The sequence below is a fragment of the Manduca sexta genome, chromosome 23 (assembly GCF_014839805.1).
Source record: "Manduca sexta isolate Smith_Timp_Sample1 chromosome 23, JHU_Msex_v1.0, whole genome shotgun sequence".
NCBI lineage: Eukaryota > Metazoa > Arthropoda > Insecta > Lepidoptera > Sphingidae > Manduca > Manduca sexta.
In genome coordinates, this window is record NC_051137.1 from 883,771 (window position 1) to 907,529 (window position 23,759).

At 36.0% G+C, this 23,759-nt stretch overlaps 1 protein-coding gene across 5 annotated transcripts in view; it reads right to left on the reverse strand.

The window, feature by feature from the left end:
- LOC115443662 (long-chain-fatty-acid--CoA ligase 4) overlaps positions 1 to 23,759 on the reverse strand; it is a 60,542-nt gene that overhangs the window by 25,279 nt on the left and 11,504 nt on the right. The window contains exon 1 of one of the 5 annotated variants that reach the window (XM_030169177.2): positions 17,867 to 18,019. The exons of 1 other annotated variant lie outside the window; for it this stretch is intronic. Coding sequence is in view for 2 of the 4 variants with exons in the window: in XM_030169151.1 (XP_030025011.1) it covers positions 5,785 to 5,852 (68 nt within the window). In the remaining 2 variants the exon portion in view is untranslated. Of the gene's footprint in view, positions 1 to 4,015; positions 4,036 to 5,784; positions 5,868 to 17,835; positions 18,020 to 23,759 lie in introns of those variants that run through there. 3 more of the 5 variants (XM_030169195.2, XM_030169151.1, XM_030169160.2) reach the window with 3 other exon arrangements.

Sequence of the window (23,759 nt, forward strand, 5' to 3'; positions counted from 1 at the left end):
GTCATTATATAGATGACTGATTTAAGGTCTTAGGCGAGTATGGATACTCGCCATGGTCTGATTTTGTTATTAAACATATCAATACGCGGAGGTAAAGCTAACTGAGATTTAAAGTCCAAACGTGGATTCGAAATACGAATACATTCATCATTTATTAAAATCATGACAACATTCAAAAAGGCATAGTGTAAGGTCAAAATGCCAACATTTACTTTTCACCTTTTCTAGTATATAGAACACAGACATTGCCAAAAACAAAAATAACCACAAAAACCCAAATTATAAACAAAAGTCGGATATAGCATCCCAAAATAATTCGTATAGTGCTGTGATGGAAATGCTCTCGAGAGAATGGGTAGGCATTAACAAAGCACTGAAACATCTGGCTGTTTGCAGACGAATATAAATATCACGTCCTTGGATCTCTGCTGGTCCGAGACTCGACTCCAGGTCAACGAACGGGACAAGTCTGTTTAATAAATAAACAGCATCTGAGACCCCCCACGGTGATGTATTTTTTTTTAAAAGGACAGAGTGTACCTCACCCTGTAGGCAATTACTACAGCTCTAAGAGTGCGCGCACACGAAGTTTTTAAACGAACTGTCATGACGAACTGTTTCAAGCACTGTTAAGATGTCTACACCCTGCACTACACTACGTCCATGTATGTGTAAGTATTCGTAATTATCGATTTTATTTTCTTACATTTCAATTTTAGTACAATGTCTTCTCTATTCAAGGTTCATTCATTAACTATAAGAACTGGTTAACTCCAAGAGAACTATAGAATTCATTGTTAAGGTAATGTTTAAGTAAATAAAAACAGGAGGTATTGTTGCTAATCTTATCAGTGTGTGTACAATGTTACGTCATATTTCACTTGTATTACTAGTTCTACTTGTACCACCTGCTCCGCACGAGTGCTGTCTGCAAATAAACAGAATTTTCCCCGTCTACAATTTGAGAATAAAGGAATAGTATCATTTTTTCTTTAGTTATAATATGTGACTAAAAAAACTCTTAAATTTGTTTGATTACTGATTACAAAATATTAATAAGACCCTATATCGTTCACTCGAGTTAAACATAACCGAGATACTACACGATCTGAGACCACTACACTGCGATTTAATAGCATGCCTCTTGCATCTGATACTACTTAAATTCTACAGTCCCTATAAAACAGTAAAATGTCAAGGATCGTAGACAGATTATCTTTACATAGTCTTTTATATTACAATCTTCAGACAGCTTAGCAACGGTAACATCTAAAATTGAACAATTAGCACATTCCCAGGAATGTAGTCTTCACATTGAGACGGCCTTCGTGCAACGACCGTAATATACATTAATTGAGTTAGCTCTGCTTAAACGTGTAAGGTGACACCTATTGGCAGAGAAGTTTGCTGGCCATTATACATTTAACTAGCCCTAAATGTTAATGGTTTAGCTGATTTAAAATACATCCAACATTTCCTGAATCCACCTTGTCTTTGGTGTCAGGAATTTCGATCTTACAATATCCAAACTCAAAATTTTAACATGACGTTTAGCTAAGTTTCCTGAGATATAAAATAATAGAATTTATCGAATTGAGATAATGTTCATGACTGGATGTTCATAATCAAAATGACTTAAAATGTACTGTCCAAACCCCAACTAAAATCATTGTCTAGTGGCAGCAAGTCTGTAAATCCAGAGAAGATTTTGCTCGATCCGGAAAGTATGACAAAAGGAAACAATGGTAAGTCCTCGAAAACAAACCTTATCAAAAACAGCTTCACAGATGTATTCCCCGAGGGACCTTATACCAAAATAAACACCAAACAAGGAAAAATCTTGCACAAATCCCATCTGAACTTCGCTCTATGTCCTATGAGTAATTTTATTCAATTATTATCCTACTATCCTTCAAATGTTATAGAAAAAAAATGGTTAAAATATTTGTATGAAGTAATGAATGGGTTTAGATGAAATTTTGCTTACAACTAGACCAAGTCCTATTGTAACATATAAGCAAATTTTTATTCTGACAAAGGGCCCAGATTATTCCAGTATAGTAGTGTAGTAAAGTCGCAAGTAGTCTATTATACAATATATTACAATAATATTATTAATACAAGGTAAAATGTGTAAAAGTACCAGAAGATAGAACTGAGGGAAACCCTCGGGAAAAAGTGAATTAAATATCAACAGTATTTATTAATGAATATATAAAAACCCCGGGACAATAATAATATAATACACTGAAATAACAAGGCATTGATAAGTCGTCCTACATAGAGGCTATACTCATCTCATTTCAAGGAATTCTGTCTCTAGTTACTTACGTTCACGCTTGTAGCCAGAAGGGTAAGCTGTCGTATCAACCAGGATCAACAGTTGCACGCAATTGAACAGAGCGAAGTTTAGCAAGTTTCTAGGAACTTGTCATATGCTACAAAGAAACTGATCGAAATAGTAGAGATTATTTTCAAGAGTTTCTGGGTCTGTATTTAGTGTTCTCGGTTGTAAGAGCGGCCGAGAACACAGCTCTATATGATGAAACATAGGTAATATGTCTCGGAAATAGAAACGCAGGACTTCTAAAGTTACGTTGTTTTTGGTATTAACTTAAGAATATAATGACTGACATCCTCTGGTACCGCGCCGGCTAAATCGGCTAAGACGGCTAAGATTAGAACATGTGGGCTGATTTGGTAATGGTTAACATAGGACTATGTGAAGTCTGCCAACCGGAACTAGGCCATCTTGGAGGACTTAAGCCTAAAACCTCTCAGGAGTTAAGGGGGTCCGTATATAATACATCGCTACTAGTATTTTTTTATAACACACGACTAAGACTAGCGTTAAAGTAGATTCTGCTGTTTTGTCAATAAAGACGAAAATGGTCTTCGCATTTCTTGAATAACAAGTAAGAAGATTTAATAGACTTGAAAACTTGCTATCAATATTTTTAGCTCATCCATCTTTGTTACCATAAGTGAGTAGGAACTACGATGATCAGTGACGTCGGTATGGCAATAACGCTCGAATCACGTGGGAGGCATCCTCTCAGCAATTACTCTTTGAACTAGCTCGATTAATTAACATTACCGAGGGGACATATCGCATCAAGTATTTGCTTTATTAAAAGCTTCGTTGGTTTGGTAGTAGAACAGTAGAAAAACCATTAGGACCTGGGTTTGATGCTCAGTTCGAATGACTAAATTTATGATGAGATTTCGATTCACATTGTCCAAAAGCATAGTGTATATATAATATACGGAATTATCAATAAAAACACGTAATGTTTAAAAATGCTTGTCAAAGCAATTAAAATAATTACTACTCACGATTAACATCAAACAGAATTAGTTTTACTACAATCGTTAATTAATGAAATTGTTAAATAATAAATACATTGAGCAAACACATATGTAGTCTATAGAGACATAGACATTGCTGTAAAGTCTACAATCTACACTGAGATCTAAGTCTTATGCCGTAAGCATCAATTACATGGGAATTTTAATCTCACAACACAGTCACAAATATGATATGATTACAAATATTTGTCTTGCGAGGATCAAACTACGGTCTCCAGCTTTCTGTCAATTATCGTCCGAAGTCCTGAACGAATGTAGATATAAAACTTAAGAGTATGAAGACTTTAATGATATTATTAGAACCTTTACGCCAACGTTATCTGCTCGTAACTTGTTTTATTGATGCTTGTGTAACATTTTAATAGTACTCGGTGTATTTTATAGATCAAAAGGATAGTGAACATTCTGGAAATGTTCATTCTAAATCATGAGCGAAGTAATGCAATTTCTGAGAGACTACTTTACTTGTGTAATTTCTATTATTTTATAGAGGGAACAAGGCATAACGACCTTATTAATGCACAATGTTTCCTCAACATTAAAAGGCACTTAATTTCAAAGAAGGAACAATAAATTAAGACAAAACAGTCAGTACTAAATTTTCTAATGTTACCACGAGTAAAATAGGAAATAATAAAAAACTTACGCCATAATGAACTGTATTTTATGGTGTATAAAAACCACATTAAACTAAGCGATGACACTACGAACGTCCCGTCGGACACCCGCCACACGACTGCACTGGTGACCGCGAGGAGACGCCCCACGTGACCGTCTCGGGAGATTTAAAGATCGGTACACACCATTATTCCCTAGTTTGATATTGTTTTATCAAGTATTTTAAACAATAGGTATATATGAATTGGATATTGCTGAATGTATTATAAATTGGTCGATGATAGAAGTAATGAAACGTAAACGAAACGTGTATTAATAGTGTATTTGCGTACTCGTCTAAGACAGAGGCGTAACGGTGGGATATAACTTGGAAAGAAAAAGTTAACAACACCAAAAGCTACATTCACTAAGTACGTCTTCAAGCAAAGTAGGACATGAAACGACAATTTCAATAAAAACCGTCACGAAAACTCCGAGCTTATTGAAACATACGATCTGAAGGACACCCAAATACTCTATCTGATCTCCATAAAAATACATTACACATTTCCAATACAATACTTCCCACGCCGCGCCTGCTATCTACATAATCAATATCATATTGGGCACATTTGTGTTGGGTTCGGAATTGCCAATGTCAACAGACGGTATTGCGATGACAACATGAGAATAGTTTTATCTTGATGGGCCATCAGATGAGCAGATGTATTGTGTTAAAGGGCGCTAGGGTCAAATCACGAATGAAAATACACGTAGGAGACGTAAAATGCTCTTCAACATTTGGCCACTCGAAATGTAAAACAGTTTAATCTCTAACAAGCGCAATCAAAACACGATCCCAATCACTATCGTCAGCATCCCAGAATTAACTGATCAAAATAATCGCCAAAAACATTCAATTTTCGCGATCGAGATCATTTATTTTCGTACGTAAATGAAGCAATCAAAAACTACTACATTTCGACTAGAAAAAAGCTTCGAGTAAGTACAATCAGGGCAGGCCAGGTGGACAAACGACCTGGTTCATGTGGCGGGACGAATCTGGATGAGGACTGTACTGGACAGAATAACCTGGTGTGCATTGCAAGAGGCCTACACTCAGCATTGGATAAATATATAGTCTAAAGAAGAGAAAAGAGAGGTAAACGACATTACATTGCAAGTTTTCAAACTAATTTCCATTACCAAACCCGCCTGACACACATTTAACTAATAATAATTATTACTATTCATCACCTGTGTCAACAATAATTTCTCATTCAATATTCTTCACGTTTCAGTTTACATCCGTGTTCAAACACTCATTACCTTGAGTATTACTTATTGTTATCACCCGTTGCTCTTGATATATTACGAAGGCAAATAAATTAAGATCTTTTGGTTGTATGGTACAACTTAATCAGTGTGTACATCGCAGGTACGACTGCGCAAGAAAGGTAATATAGTTTTTATAATTCTAGAATAATTCCTTATAGGGAAGCGATAACAGCGATTAATAAAACCGCTGATAACGTCCGTCGTAGGGGGGAAATACTGATTAAGTTATGAGCATAACTTCATGGTTAATCTTGTCTCCAAGCGGATTTATTATCTCGCACCGATGTATAAAGTACGATAAGTCAAATAATAAAATATTATAATGATTTACAATTTATAAATATATTGTTATGTAATTGAATAAATTTATTGTATTGTGTAATTCAGATGCATGTTGTATAAGAAAATGATTTTAAAAAATAGATACAACTGTTGCTGGATTCTTTGAAAATATTTACCATATGGATAGTTCAAATGTACCTCATGATGTTCGGGACCAAAGCACCGCTAGGCAGGACGACGAACAAACAATTCCACAACATTTCCATTTCAAACGCGCTACAGAAACCTGAATTCACACAAAACCATTTTCAGTCCCACGTTCCGAAATTCCGCGAACAAAACATCCATTACTTTCACTAGCACTACCGAAAAAAAAACAAACACCATTGTAGCCTCCGCTTACAGTAACACGGGACAATGCCGAGTAAAGTCCACCGAAGCAATTGTGACGGCGCAACGCATTCGCCGATGACGGCATGCCGGCCAATTGCTGGACGAAAACACGGACTTTGGACCCGGCACGCGACGGCAGCACGGGGTCGCTCGTGTGCCCACCGAGCGGCATTGTGGGGAGCAAGGTTGTTTCCGTGAAACGTGATTGATACTCATCTTTTGTCTATTGTGTATAATACGTGCAATTTGAACTGGAGTCGGTATAGAAAATTACAAAGTAGTACGTGGCACTTAAGTTGTTCAGAGACCGTCAGATCCAACCAGTATTTTATGATAAGACAATACATGAATATAGAATTTACAAAGTTAAAAGTTCCATAGAGTCTGATCAAAACCAGGGAATATCTCTAAGAGATCCCAGAAATTTTATCAGTTTCAAATTGCGTGTCGCAACTCTGCGGGATGCTTATTTAAGAAAAAATAACTTATGCAAAAGTAATGTTTTTCACCGGTTAATACATATGTATGTAAGTATATTTCTTTGAAATTGACACATTATGTAAAATAAGTTGCAGCGCCGTAATAGACAAAACAATGCTAAACTCGAAAAGCTAGTCATTGACGAACACATAGTACACAAGAATATGTTATTTAGTAATAAAAATGATTAGGGCTCAGCAAAAAAAATCCTTAACGTGTTTATAGCACATATACCTTCATAAAAGTACAGGTAATAAAGATATTATTTATAAAAGTCTGATAACATGACTTATTATATTATTTACTATACTGTAATATATTTAGCTGCACAGAACACATGGATGCCGGATACCTAAAATATATTTTACGTAATTTTTAAAGCCATCGTTTAAAAATAATAAGAAGCATAACTGATACAATTAAAATTTTATCACAATGGATATATGAGATTACCACAATGCCAATCTGAACATAACAGAGCTCTCAAAGCGACAATTTAAACACCAACGCGTAACTTGATCTCAACTTGCCAACTTCACCAACAAGTGTTAAGTACTGCAAGTCAACGAACCCCCCTACATTAGTCATGCTAAATCTGGCGACATTAGTAAGTGGGTGTGAGATATTAGGAGCTAAGCACTAAAAAGTAATCGAACGATGAGATTTTTTATGTGTCGCCTATGTTTGAATTCGCGTTGGTGACTAAGGTTACTAAATTTGAAGACTACTTTTTTGCTGTTATTTTGTGTTCACGCGGAATCACGCCATTTCCAGTTTGATTTACAAAATTAATTTGTATGCAACATAAAATAAGAAGAAAAAACCTGAGAAAATTCAAATTAGTTGAAAAGTGAGAAGTTGGTGGATAGCAGCAACGTCACGCTATCTCTCTTGCTCGCCCACACCATAATGGCGGTGACGTCATCTAATTCATGCATCTCGTACGATTATTTTACGATACAGTAATCCTCGTACCCAGAACAAACCGTTGAATGGGATAAGAATTCGCCGTTTGGTTTTTGTTTGCCCGAACACCACGGGCGGTCGGTATGTACGATCTATATTTTAGTTCGGATTTTTAGGTCCGGCCTTGCCGAGTCAAGGCGGCTGGATGTTGAGTTATCTTTTTTTGCTGACATTCAAATTGGCTGTCGATGTCCTCATCTTTTTAAAACTGAGTTAATTGAGATGAGATCATGGTCTCTAAACCAGTTCAATATTATTTTGACATGATTAATATTGAAATGGCGACAGCCTAGATGGTAATGGAACGAACTGCTGAGACGAATGTCCGCAGGTTGAAAAATCCAAGGGCACGTCTGGCTTTTATAAACTTATGTGAGTATACTTTGTGAATAATTCAGTAAAGGAAAACATCATGAGGAAACCTGCATAATTTCGATGGTATGTGAATTCTGCTCATCCGCAAGAGGCCAGCGTGGACTAAGGCCTAACTCCTCTCAGTAGTAGGGGAGGCCCAGGCCCCTGCCTAGCAGTGGTCCAGTATATAATATAGGACTAATATTATAATTATTAATTGCGAAGATGTAACGAAATATTTGTAACGAAGTAACCCTTCACCTGGGCCAGTCTAAATTATAATTTTAAATCACATCACTCATCATTAAATCACACGATATGTCATATTCTGCAAACGAGATTTTATAGCAGAATAACGATGAGACGATTCCATACAAAGGATAATTATACATAATTCAACAAAGATACGGTTATTGTTAAGAATCATGAGTATTTATCACCTAAGCCATAAAGAATTAAATTTTAATAAAAAAATTGCACTTTGTTACACAAGTATGACCTTCCCGTCTGCATTTAGACGACTAAAAAAACGTAAAACTATAATACTAGGTAAAAAATAACCTTTTGCACAAGGACGTCAGGACGAAATGGCAATAAATGCATGTTTTATTGTAACTAGACTGCGCATCGCTTCCTTGTGAGTCAATGTCGCTGTGACAACGAAAATCGCTCGACTCTTTGTTTGGCATTCCGATGACCTCACGTGGTGGTCGCATGCATAACAATCCATTAATTTGTTAGTTAGTTCCTTTAACGTATGGAAATTCACATCTTATCAAAAGCGGAGGAAACTAGTATTTATAAAAGTTAGTCAGATTTCTAGAGATCTTAAGATAACTATATTTCCCAAAACCCTTTATCAAGTGATCCATTTAATTAAGACGTTTTCTGCTCTAGTAAAAATAGCAGTCTTTCTCTCTCTCTCATAACGTTCAATAAAAGCAGAAAAGTCGTAAACCGCAACCGATTAAGAAGGAACATAATTCAGTCATTTGCCAAACCAATACAAGTCAGCTTGGAGTAAAGACCTAATCACTCCTAATCAAAATGATGATCACTATCCAAAATTGTGACAATGTAATACTAGGCTTTATACACGCGCAATAAAACCAAAACACGTTCAATTAGTAACATGTGCGAGGTCCTTCAAGACCTCTAGGGAAGTCAACGACAGTTCATGGCCGCAAAAAGGTACGATTTAATGCCTCACACTTAAACTTATTATCCTTCCGTACCCTGAATAAGATCACGACTACTCTGACTCATTTTACTTATGACTTTATTTTGTATTAATAAAAACAAACTAGGTAAATATTTCGTTCGAGAGTTCGTCTGGGTCAATATTCAGAAGCGAGCAATGACTTTGTTCCATATCAAAGGGCATTATATCTAGAACAGTTTCAAGACATACAACTAACACCTTCCTTAGGATGTCTAGAACATTCGAGTGTAAGATCCGCCAAGCCCAGCAACAAGTGAAGATAAAACTCCCTCCAGCTGAGATGTTCACAGTTCATGACGAGTTTATACAAAAAGAAAACTTAAGCTCCAAGATAAAGGTGCAATTCTGCTTATCTCAGGAGATCATTAATTGGTGCATAAACATGTTTATGTACGCGTTATCGATATCCGCCAGGCGATGCGTCTCGGGTTATCGAGGGTATATCGGGCTGGGTGCCGAGTGCGACACGATACCCTCCATGTAAAGGTCCATGTCCAAAGGTCGCAGCGACTGATAACTGTCGCGTATTTATAACAAGTGTTTATGTAACAGCTTTCATTGTAGGTTGAATGGTCAATGTATGCGAGATGAGTTAAGGAGAAAAAATATTGATTCTAGAGTCATTATGACGAACTAATATTTGATTTTTGACATAATAAAGCTTTTGCTAAATCTATACGTATTGGAGTTAACAATGTCACTTTAATGGACACGTAACTACTTGATTAAAGAAAAGTTCGTGTATTAACATGTCAGTTCGCGAAATAAATACTTTAACGGTTAAGTCATTTAATGATTCTCACTACCAGAACTATCTGAAGATAACCCTTAAGCCTTAGGGTATCAATAAATGAATGCAAGCGACAAATATAATCCGCGCAATCCTTTGGAATCTACAGTTATAGCCCACAGTAACTAATTTCAAAGAAATCATAAATTTTAATCGCATAATACTATGATGGATGGATGTTTTGTATTGTCAGTTTTAAATCTGGACGTTTCTTCACAATGGCTAATAGAATAACATTATGACCAGAATTGGTAACAATAATTGAATATGTAAATTGACGGTATGATACAGTACTTGAAATAGATTTACAAAAATTTAAGATCGCCAGCAATACGATCAATGTAATGTCTGTCCGAACGCGATAAAATTAAAAACTACTAAACGGATCACGATGAAACTTTATATGGAGATAGTTTGAGATCCTGGGAAGAACATATGCTATTGTTTATCACGGAAAAATATAGAATAAAACTTGTATCCCGGAAAACATGTTGACACAGGCAAAGGCGCGTGCAAAAGGGCCTTTAACATAATATAATATCAATCTGTCAACAATTGCCGAAGGGACAATGAAGCCTAAAAGGGGCGAAAGATCAATTCCTGGCCTTGTCCCCTCTTCCTATCTTAGAGAATTCCTACTTCTTCCCTCGATATCCCCTCCTAACTGACCTCCAGGCTCCTGCAGTCGCTAATCCGCGAGATTCTAGTATCCCATTTGCACCTTTCCCCCTGTGTTGACGGCGGGGTTCGATACAAGAAACAAAATCTTCCATAGGTTTTAATACCTACAGACGAACCCACAATTTATTAGCTAGGGCAAGTGATAGGTCGAGTCTGTGAGCCCTGAAGTTCAAACTATTAGCCTCTGACGAGGGCAGATAAAGTTCAGTTTATGACAGGTTCAATTTATGACAAACTATGGGCGACAATGATACCACTATAATATTATGACATTTAAATAATAAATTTGCCAGACGTGTCCTCGTTATATAGAACGATTTCTCTCGCAGACACGACGACGCCAACACAGCGTGACTAACCCGACGTGGCGATCGACACGAGAAACTGAGACTCGGGTTCGATTTGAAGACAATGTATTTGTAAACAATTTGTGTGTTTGTTTTTGCGTATTTATGTTGTATTACAGACATTGTAGTCAATATAATTCGTACATTACAATACATATGACATCAATAAGTAGATTTATAAAGTACATTATACAGTTGTTATTTGTTCCAATTAAAAAAATTGACGCTACTCTTTGTGCAGAATTATCACACTTCCCTGGAAATAACTGTGGAGTGTTATTGTTCAAAACCCTACAAAAACCATAATTTATAATAAAAAGGTAATATTTTATGACTCTCGTCTCTCATCAGCCACTTTCAAATTCACTTTCACATTTCGACAGCCCGACGGATAGAACGGTTATATTGAAGTATGATTATAGTTTGATGTATGTATGTGACCGTCTAAATTATGGGTAATTTTATAGTAGAATTTAAAAATCCTGCTAAGATGTTTAGGTTAGCATATCTACTTAAATGTACACAAACATACCGGTTTAACACTAACTATCGGGTTTCCTACCAAAATTATCATATTATTCATGTCATTCTATATGTTGTGTTCCTATTTTTATTATAAACGCATATAAAACAAAAATCACAACCATGCCCTCAAAACATTTTCAAAAAACAATTTCACTCAGAACAACCGAAGTTAAATCACACCTGCGGAGCCTATTTCGTTCTGAAGTTGTCGCGACATTCATTACTAACTTCAGGACAATTGAATTGCGCGAATAGCAAACATAGCAGACAATGACCTAATATTTACATGTGTTTTTACAATAATAACGTTTAAACAAAGACATACTTTATAATGTCATTGTATTTGCATAATAGCAATGAACTTGTCAATGGAATATAATGAATAAATACGGTCTTTGTGGTTTCCGATAGTAAGCACACATCGCTGTCAAGGTCTTATGTTAATATTTATTTATGTTGGAAAAATGAGATTTATAAAAATAATTTTAACAAAAAATTTAACCGCCTTCAAAAACCACTCAAAACCAAAAAATAATTTCACATAACAGTTATATATTGGATACCAATTTTGGAGTAGGTGGCTAATTCAAATTGCTTCAAAAAATTCACGTCGAATTGATAACCTCCTCCTTTTTTTGAAGTCGGTTAAAAATAGTCATGTTTGTGAGAATTAAAAGACTATAATGCATTCTCCTTTATTTGTACCCATACTCGTGCCTTTTATCCGCATAACAAGCACGAGTTCCAGACTTCAGGCTAATCCCTAATAGAAAAACACAATATCACTGGGTTGACCTGGGGATCGAACGCGAGACCTCAGCACCGCAATCGTACCGCAATACAACTACGTGTCCGAAGCAGTCATCTTTATTATTATTTCTCTTATTTACCTTTGGAATTAACATTGAATTTTTTTTTTACTAAAAATTCATACAATCACCTCTAATTCAATTTGCGCAAAAAATATAACATAGTGAGCAACTCAGCCAGCTACATGTAAACTTCACGCCTTCATCTTGTTTGACGGTGTAGGCAGCGTACATTTTGTTATAAGCTAGAATTAATTCTCAGTAAAGTAACTCCAAAGGAGCTAACAATAAGAAATTGCAGGCCACATAAGTACATATTTGCGGATAAATTATACTTATTATAGCATGAGGACCGCTTTTACATATTATGTGTACATTTTAAATCCCTTGGAATTCACTGACATTATGACGTTCTGTTAACCATGACTTCTAAAACGCGCCGGTTTTACAACAAAGTGCTGCGATATGTGATTAACCGTTTCATTATAACAAAACAATGACTACGTTGTTACAAGCGATACAATAATACGCACTGTAAGTGCGATCAACGATCCGCAAGGCAATTTCATAACGCGCATGCATTGTTTAAAGAATTATGAACAAGCATATTTAGTGTACGTTTAGATAAGGTTTTCTGAAATAACCATTGCTTAGTAGTTATTTTGTAAAACACATTCTAGACGGTACAAAACTGAATGAAAACAAGTTATAACCTTCTTTAATCTTTTCAAATATTATAGTTTTACCGGGCCATATACTATTAAAGGATTGGAACTGATGGAGCCACCTTTAACACCACTTACGTACACAGTAAATCGAACACTATACACATAATTCAGTAGTGGGTAAAATCTATTATAAATTTAGTAATTTTTTTCTGAGGATAGTGCGGTATCCTCACAAATTATCAAGACATAAAGGTGACATTTGAAGAGCTGAAGGCAACGGATTGGTCACGGCTTGCCGAGAGCCGCGGTGGACCGTGAGAGGCGTACCGAATCTCCCATGAACATTGAACACGCTATTCCACTCTTATTACAGCTTATAGGAAAAACTAATTGGCAAAATAGACTGGACCTGTTTCTTTACACGAACAAAATTAAAGCCATTTATAAATTCAAATCAAATTTAAATTGATTATGCCTCCTTTCATTTCTATCATAAGTCGGTAGTCAGATTGTCATAACTTCTACTACATAATTTGGAATAAATGAGAAAAAATGTCCTGCACTTGGTTATAAATAGTAGCAGTCTCGGCATTCTGAGACTTTATTTTACTACTTTATTTTAAGTCGCATAATACCCAATAATTAAGACTACAATGTCATACCAGCAGTGGCCCCTACTCAGATTCACACCTAAAAATAATCCAAGACCTAAAAAACCCACCGCCACGGTAAACCCATAAAGCACACTACCTCGACACACTTCGAAACATTACACATTTAATAAGAACTGCATTCGTTGCCGCATGATTTCGTAACGCTATTGACCGGTGCGGCGCAGTTTTTCTGGGAAATTAACATTTCTTCATTTTAAACGATCCAATGTTCATGTATTGTTTATGGGAATTCTTGGGGAGAACGGCAACTCATCGCCGGTTAGTTCATTGGTTAACAACATGGCATACATAAGATTCTACATTCAATTACTATATTGAGCAGTAGAAATTCGTTTAAATTTTTGATGATATGCCTTCGAGTTCCCCAGAAACCAGTATGGCTGTAAGCAAGCATTAGCTGCAATAGTACCGTCTACCTCCCTCTTATAAATACAGAATGGAGGTTATAAATAATGAAGATTGCTATTGGATGTTGTCACAGGGTTTGCCTTGACCCGCTCTTGGAGATGTCTTCAATCATCGCGATATTTAACGCGGAAATAGAGTCCGGGATGCGGGCCGAAGGAAATGGGTTTTGACGCGTAGTCGTTGCGGTTGAATTGGGGTCCGTTTGACGTAAATACTTCATAACTGATGGTCATTTTCGAAATTCGATCGTATTTTTAATAGACGATGGTTTAATATATCTTTAATTACTTAATCATAACCTCGATTCCACATTGTGAAGTTTATCACATAATTAGGCAGAGGGAGTGCATACCGCCAAATTGAACATAAATTCCAACTCCAAGCATCTTAAACATCTTCGAAACGTTAACGTTACTTAATCTGGGAGCATTACTCCTCGATTTCAATCTATACCACTATAAACGAGCCTGTTGTGTATTGAATAGCATGATAACAATATAAAAGCACGCTACAAATGTTTTATTCACAAGGAGCGGCCAGCCGTCGCAATCATATGTGCGCAATCTCACGTTCGACATTACCCAAATCGATACACAGTAATTAAATATGGACGGTTATTATATTTTTCACTATAGAGTTGAATTATAGATGGTCAAGAACTTCAAGATGGAGCAATACTGCCAAGCGGCAGAGTGAATGCGCTGTTGTATTCCGGTTTGAAAGACATTGTAGCCGGCCTAATTACTGGACGTTGTGAGAAATCTTATACTTTGTTATTCAGAGTTTTGTATGGTGTTGCTACTGTTTATGGGGGGTGGTATTGCTAACCATCATACGGGGAACATGCTGGTCTCTTAATTCAAATGCAATAAAAATAAAACTGAAATGTGGGAGCTCCGTAAGGAGACGGGATAACGTCTGCAGCGGGTTTTTCAACATGTGTACGAAATAGTCATTACTCCCAGCCACGTACATGATGCATCCGGTATACTATAAATAAAATTTAGTTATGTAAGCGACTTTATTTAAGTAATAATTAAATATTCTCATGTACCTTGACTTGTCATAAGTGCAACTATGTTCGCCTACGCTTAATAAAGCATTTTTTTACTATAATCAAGCATATATTCATTGACAACCAGATGTCATAAATTTACGTCCATAGGAGGAAAATCATTCACAGAGATTACACAGTATTCCCTCTCATGACGTTATAGGAACCGTGCAGATGATTCATCGGGCAAAACTAATAAACAACCACCCAGTCATACATAAACCTAATCACATTGAGAGACATTACACCAAACTATCAATAACTATAGGGAACCTGAGGTTTACAGATACCATTTACGGACTACAAACACTTCTCATCGCTTATAGTACCAAAGGCGCTTTCGTTTCCACCACCACACACCACACAAAAAGACTGGCATTTTGACAACTCCCGCACAAACAATATTAAAAATAACTGAATACAACTAATCAAAGGCCAACGGAACGCCAAAGCCAACGTGTATAAGTGCTAATGCGTAAACTATGTACAGCCGCATAAATATATTAAACATAATAATTATAAAACGACAGTCGAAGCAGGTGTGACGAAAGGTAGAGGCTTAGCATGCGACTTTACTCGGCAATCAGTTTTTTGTCTCATTGCAAAGATAGTCAGTCTCTCTGTACTGTTTAACACCCCGCTATGTAATTACTATGAATTATGAGATTAACTACTAGATGTCTTAAAACGAACACAGTGCGGTGCCATTGCTTGCTTTATAATTAAACGTTCTGAGATTACTTCTCTACCGTGTCTACAAACCATCTAATAAATTAATTATATTATAACGATAAGTATTCATTGAACTGCATAAAGTTATACAGTCGAGACAAACTACATTTAGTTGTCAACGCGAATGTAGACGGTATTTTTACAAGGAATAAAGTTCAAGATATTTGAGCACTTTCTGTTCGTAATCAAATCAGTGAGATTGCTCCTTGTACAATCAAAATTCAAGTATGTCCTTCACAGACCTCTAATTATATTTAAGTTGATAGCATTTGAAGATCAGACACGTCGCAAAATAATATAGACACCAGTAAGGTGATAAAAAGCAAGATGGTAAGTAACTAGTGAGGCGGTGGAAAATATATCTTATTTGAAGTTCATAAGGTTGTAACTTAACATAAACGATAGCGTCAGTGCGGACACACGTGCTCTCTCGACAAACACGGTCAAGATCACGTACTAGTATTTGAAATACTTACAAACGAATAGATTTTATATTTCATTGTCTTGAAAATTTATTATACTTTAGAATTACAAAGTTTAGGGTTGCCAGTCGTATTTTACAACAATAAAATAATATGTTTATTTTTAACAAGTATGTAAAACGTGCCAAGTTATTATTTTCTAGTCACTTAGTCAACACATTAACACAGTATCACATTTTCTACTTTAGAATGGCCAATGGTTTTAATATTTTCGAATTAACAGATGCACGACACTTATATTTACTTACTCAACACACAAAAATAATATTTAGTTTATAATTTCTTTTTTGCAAATTAGTAATCTGGCTCGAATAAACAATGTTGTCACTTACGAATACATATGTGCATCCGCTTAGAAACTGACGTGAGAATTCTATAAAAATTTCGCAATCAAATATGGCTATGATCGTATAATTAGAAGTCAATATACTGTACTAAGAAAAGAAACCATCAAAATTACTCGGTGCAAATTATTATTCGCTTATAATATCTTTTATATTTCACGGCGAATTTAAAAGGCGCCTTTTCAACATAACTCTTTATACAAATTGAACAATCTACCCTTTTTCTAAGCTTTCGTCAGTCAAAAAGCATATAAAAACGAATATAACATCTTAATACTAAATAAAAAATGTTGCCATCGGACTATTTCCTAATTTTATATTAAATTGTGTAAATTACTTATATTAATTACTTAACGTCCGATTCGCCTTGATAGTTTAAATTAAGAATAGTAGGTTAAGTCCGATAAGAGGTTTTAAAAAGGTCATGAATAACAAATAAATAGGTAAGCTACTGTGATAACATAAAATTAAAATAACAATGTCAAGTAAACACTCATTTTTTATTACTTTCCAATAAAAAAGTAGATTAAATACTTTATCGTCATACTACTGGGTACCTACTGATTATTTGTTTTATTTTTAATTTTCCGCTCCGTTCAACCCTACCAGTTTAGCACCGTGCATTTGAATTCGACAAGTTATTGAACTCTAAATTACATAATCCGTTACTGTTTCGCACTAGCGCAACGCGCCGGTTTGTTCGTAAACTCGCACGATTTATATTAGGTCATATCATATGTACGCGCCATTCCCCTAAAGGGTATACAGAATAAGTGAATTCATAATTCGCCTAGCTTATTACTATTTCATGACGTGATGTATAATAATCCTTACTTAGAAATATATCTTTCTTGCTTAACTCACAAAATATATTTGCCCAACCTGGGAATCAAACCTAGTGCCATGTCAACTGTTTTAATCTTCAATTATAGTTGATACGTGTGGATAAATTTAAGTCAATTTATTACATTATATTGCTATACTTACAAAATAGGTAAGTAAGTATTAAATTGTACTTCGCTGAGCCGACAAAGATATTTTACGATACTATATCAGACGAATTAACCGAGCTTTCACATCGTAAATTAATATTAATGACTGATAAAAGTAAGACTATTGATTAAGGGCCATAACGGATTATAAAAACGGAGGTAGATAAAAAAAAATCTCATAAAAAATAATGTCTATGCATTCTAATTTCAAAAATCGCAAAAATATAGAAAATATAAAAACCACATTCCAAAAATATTCCAATGACAACCAAATCCCACAATAGATTAACGACGAATAAAATAGTTAGCAGTTACCCGCTAACCGTACCTGCGGTTAAACTTGAACAAAATGAACTCACCGTTACAACACTCGACACAAAAAATATCACAATCACAGCCACTCGGTAATGACAAATTAAAATAAATAAAAATAAAAAATGTTAGCGACGCGACGGTGTGATCTCCTCGGCGCGTGGTCGTGTACTGAGCTCACGAGTGCTCGCAGTTCGCACTCCGCAGTCACAACTTCCGATACGGCGGTGAAGGGCCTCCGGCCGGTACCACGGGCGCGACTCGACTTTGCACCTTCGTTTTATCTCGAGGATATTCGTAATGGTTGTCGGTATGGTAAACCCTAATTTTTGTTGGACTATCACGGACACAATGTTTTCAGGGACTGACAGGAGTGGAAAGCTGGTAAGGTTATGGAGCATAATAATAAGTATAACGCTATAATCAGTTTTAAAGGAATGTATAAGATTGATAAAGGCACCACTTTTATACTAAAGGGATATTTCCTTAGTCATATCCTCGAATTGGTTACTTCACCCGCACTTGATGTCTCCTGAAACCATTCGGCCCGTGAAGAATAATTCTCGCCTCAGGATAGTTGTGACAATATGCTGTTACATCTAGTAGAATTCTTAGAAGACCATAGCCCGTTCACTCCCATGTTAGGTAAGGAAGTACCGGATCTTCGAATATCTATCAGCAGCAAAGATAAAGGAACAATTTTTATGGGATAAAAGAACGAGCTCGTGGTAGGAGGGGGATATTTCGCGCAGCTGTTTCGTGACCGGGATCGTCTGAGGCCGGTCTGCGTAGCGATGCACGACTTGACTATGACAGATTCCACGCTGAATAAATTATCACATGTCGTAACTAAGTCTTGTAAGACTATGATGTCTCGGGAAGCCGAGCGCGGGTCAATGGCACACAGTAATTAAAATTTCCGGATGGTGTTACTACTGTTTATGGGTAGCATTTGCCGTTACACGAGCTTCATGCTCGTCTCGTCATTTAGTATAAAGAGAGCTGCGTAGCGATATGAGATTACGTTCTTTATTCTTCAAAGATAAAAGCATTATATAAATGAGATCCGCGTGAAATGCAATTTGTGGCAGAGAATTATCGACCCAAGCGCGATTAGCAGCAACTTGGACCAATTCAAAACAACCACGTATATTTATTACTGACGATATCCGATAATTTATTACACATGTATACAGACGCTGGTGGGTTGTAAATCCACGTGATATCTATCAGATCAGGGCCTCTATGTCTCCTCGTGTTAGTACTTAGTACAGTAAAAAATTCCGTGTGGAATCTAGACAATATTCCCATTGCAATATACATGGCATCGACGTGGAATGAGAGGCTGTGTGGGACGCAAATCGCAATATGTTATACGAAGGAGCTAAATCGATAACCGTCCTATAGATACGGTTGTTATGGCGTCTAAAGCCGGACACGGCGTTTCAAACGCTCGTCTGATTTGAATTGTTTGATGATGATAATGATTTTAATCACAAAATTTGTAATATCTACATTAAAGAGGTAGTTTGTACGTCTGGATGTAGGGGATCCGTCACTTTCTCGAAAACTATTGATTCGGTTTAGGAAATTTATTCACGTATTGAAAGCTGCATTTTACCTATGTTATTATGGTTGCCACATTTTATTCCAACAAGGGACTTTAACTCGGGCAAAAACACGAACATAAACTAACATAAATACACACAACTCATAGATATTATGATCCCAAAATACAAATACAATATAGCCAGGTCGATTACCGAAAGATTACACAAGCCGTGCGTAAGTATTTTCTGTGACAAGCTCACGCATAAACAAAATAAAAATATATAGCGTCATATATTGATATCAATATATCTGTCTCTTCAATTACAAGAATAAGATTTTTTGGAACATACTGTATAATATTATATTAGTGTGAGTACCAAGAATGATAGTATCACGAACACGTATCACCAGTTTATTTATAAATCTGCAACCTCACACTTCACAGCCGCGACGCAAATTGTATACTGTAATGATCTACAGCGTGTCCGCTAAAATGGAAACAAGCGTTACTGTAATAGCACGTTACGAGTTACTAGACGTGTGTTGTAACCGTGATGTGACACGTGGCCTTGCATGCCCACGTGAAAAACGAGGAAAAACAGAAGATATTACTAGATTTTTCTTACCGTCTACCGGTGTTGAAGTTAAACTGCAATTAAAGAGGTTACAAAAATATTGTCATTAAAATTTTATTATGATTTGCAGATTCTCAGTTTTTTTTTTAAATATCTTCATAAACTCTCGCATTTATATTAGGATCGAACAGTAGTATCATCAGCGACATAAAATCTACTGCTGAACATAGGCCTCCCCCAATGCTTTCCTGACGGACCTGTAGAATGCGAATAGTAGTATAGCATGCGACAATAGCCTAGTTGTGAGTAGAACAGTTCACCAAAACATTATCCGCAAGTTCAAAACCCAAGGCATTTCTGACTTCTCGTAAGTACATATGTATAAATAATAAGTAGCAATGTCAGGTATATCATTCGCGTTAATGCTAACTTAGCAGGAATATCGACCAACAATCATGCTTCACTTAACTATCCCAAAATTATACCATCCTGACTTATTGGAATATATTAGTTCCATTCAATAATTCTAAATTATCCAATCAGTCTCAAGTCTGATTGATGTGATGCTCGAACGAGCATGATCGAGATAAACATAGGCTTTAATTTAGATTCCCGTGTAAACTCTGCCACAGCAATATATGCCTAAAATAGCGTTATCTTGTACTGATTAAATGAGCAAAGGGATATACATAAATCCCCGTTTTATCCCTTGAAACAGATAGATAGAAAAATAGCTTGTGCACTCACAGCTCGTCAGGCTTGTACTATCCGTCCTATGATGTTTTCTATCTCCACATAGGAGAAAAACTGTATACACCTTTTATGGAGCTGTCTATGTATTACTTGGCACTTGGACAGTTACCGGCAAACATCTCCATCTCATTTTTTTGTTTCTTTGAATGACGAGACGAGCTTGCCGTTCGCCTGATGGTAATCGATACCACCGCTTATAAACAGTAGAAATACCATCCAATTTCTTGAGTTACTAAGTATTGTTTGATATTGCACTGCGCTCACCATCCAATATCTATTATGTTGATTATAATAAATCTTCTTCTATAATAAATGGGTAACAAATAACTACAATCGACGGAACTCATTAAAGATTCTCAAATTATTTTGATGAACTCTTTTAAAACGCTTGGTGATAATCGTAAGCAGTTTTTGATCAATGAAATCGTTGCGTAAATACAGTATTCCGGTATACAACAAACTGTAACGAACCGAGAAGAAAAAGGGACGAAACTTAGCCCAAAATAATGCGTAACAACCAGCGCTGTAGCGTTTGCAGGAAGTACAAGTATAAGGGAGTTACCTAGTTGTGGTAAAAGCAAAACAAAACCGACTAGCGTTACGCAAATTTTCACAATCATTACCACCCCAATTCCATATTGAGCACAGAGCGTCTGTCTATATCTACTCTTAAGCATCGGTCTGCAATTTGCAATCACTGTTGTGTATCGGTTTGAAAGATATAGCCAGAGTAATTGCGGGGTATGAGATAAACACTTCATGACTCAGTGTGATTTGCTTAATTTGATGACATGCAATACTTTGTAATTGTGGCTCTGTTGTCACTTATCGATGGAAAAGTGGGTGACTTGGTCTCTGCCTACTCTTTTACAGATAAGAACGGGATATGTGTTTGGTTTTCTGTATCGGTATTGGGGTATTATTCAGTAGCATAAGATATCGTATAAGTACGATCTGCTGAGAACCATAATGATGGGGAAAATATCAGGAAAAAGGAGTCTAGGAAGGAGAAGGAAGTCGTGGCTGCGCAATATACGGGAGTGGACTGGAATAAAAACGGTCCAAGAACTGTTCCGGCTAGCCACGAACAAGGAAAGGTTCAAGGAACTGATTGCCAACCTTCAGTAATGGAGAGGCACCTGAACAAGAAGATAAAGTACCGGATATAAAAACCAAGCTAAAGCATGTAATGTAAAGCAATAGACAATTGTTTCACACAAATCTTGTCTCGAGATGCGAATAGAATAATGCCCTGACAACAGAGGGCATCCTGCTTTGTTTCCTCTGCGCTCAGTACGAAAGTAGCCACTATCCCGTCCGGATAAGGGTCAGGCAGCGGATACACCGCGGCATGCCGACTTTATAAGGACTCCCACACACGTGAGACAATCTGCGGAACGCGTTGAGAAGTGACCTATGCACGGAACGCACAAGTGTGACCACGGCTTTACATTTTTGAGATATATGTAATAGAAACACTTTATAATAAATTATGTTTATACTGTATATTAAGCATGTTTTATTTTAATACAAAAACAATAGATAAATGACTATGTAATTCATCATTGTTAATAATTATTAAAACATGTATGCGGAATGGCAAATAACAAAATAATACAATGAATGTATTACATGCGCATTTTGAATATTAATAATTTATATCTTTCACATAATCTAAACAATGATATTATTTTTAGATACAAAAATATTAAAATCAAATATAATTATGTAATATTATCAAATGGGAAAATCTTAGTCGATTGTTTGTTAAAATAATTTCTCATATAAATATAATATTACAAAAATTATAATTACACATAGTATGAAACAAATGTATGGCAAGACAATTCCACTTTACATCATGCGATTTATGATAACGTATCATAAAACACGCCATTTCGGAAAGTTGATCGTTTCTCTATCGACCCACTGCGCACGCTAGTACACTAAACTGACGAGTGACGGTGATTCCATATCTTTATGACTCATTAATCGTTTACAAAGGATAAACGGTAAACGCTCGGCAGGTTAATGACATCGATGCCACTGGATTTGACCACAGCTGTACAGGTCCGAGTTGTAAAGCTTTCAGAAATCCAGCACTTGATTTGTTCTAGCAAAACGTAGGAAAACAATTTATCTTTATGTAAATTATAACTACTGTCTACAATCACAGTTTGACATGTTTTGTACTGCTTATCTTAGAAAAAGTAACAATTTTTGGCCTTCCTGAAGTCTAGTGGCTATAAATCGTCACCACAGCTACTATAGCACTATTATATTATTGCTGCTTGATTATAAAAAAATGTAAAGATATTTTTTGCTAACGGCGTCCGGCGACCTCAACCCGGAACCCGTATACCTACTGATTGTGACTAAGTTTATAAAATACTCAACAAAGAAAGTACAGTACTAGGTCATGGAAGTATAACAATAACAATATTACTACAGCAATTACGATTATAATGAACGTACTTTGCGCCAGAAGGAATTAAAAACATGCTCTAATTAGATCGTAATCACAGTTGATTATCACAAATCATTAACCTAATATATCATAAGGACGTATGTAAGGGTAGGTATAACTATATACTTTATATTTTACGTTGTATTTATTCAGCTCAGTGAGCTGTCCCCTTGTATTACGTATTCCTACCCGATTATACAAATAAGGAGCTCACGGTGTTTCAGCCGAGGTATAATATAATCACAACAGAAGACAATAATATCCCATTATGTACGGAAGATATAACATGTCCTCAAGGTATATTCCTTTCAATCTAAACCGTATACGATAAAATACGGAATATTTTTTCTCTTTTATGCAATTTCTCAAGATGATGGTGTTAGTATTTATTAGTCAGATAGATAGTAATTAATGTAAATAAATTCAATAGAATCCGTCTTCTTTACACATTATTTACCATGATCTTTAAATACTTACTATAATAATATTTTAGTTGTAAAAAAGATATCCGTTAATTTCAAAAACCGAACTTAACACATGAAAGTTCCGAGTGTCACTAAATCGTGGACACCGCAGCGAAACGGATGACTGTCA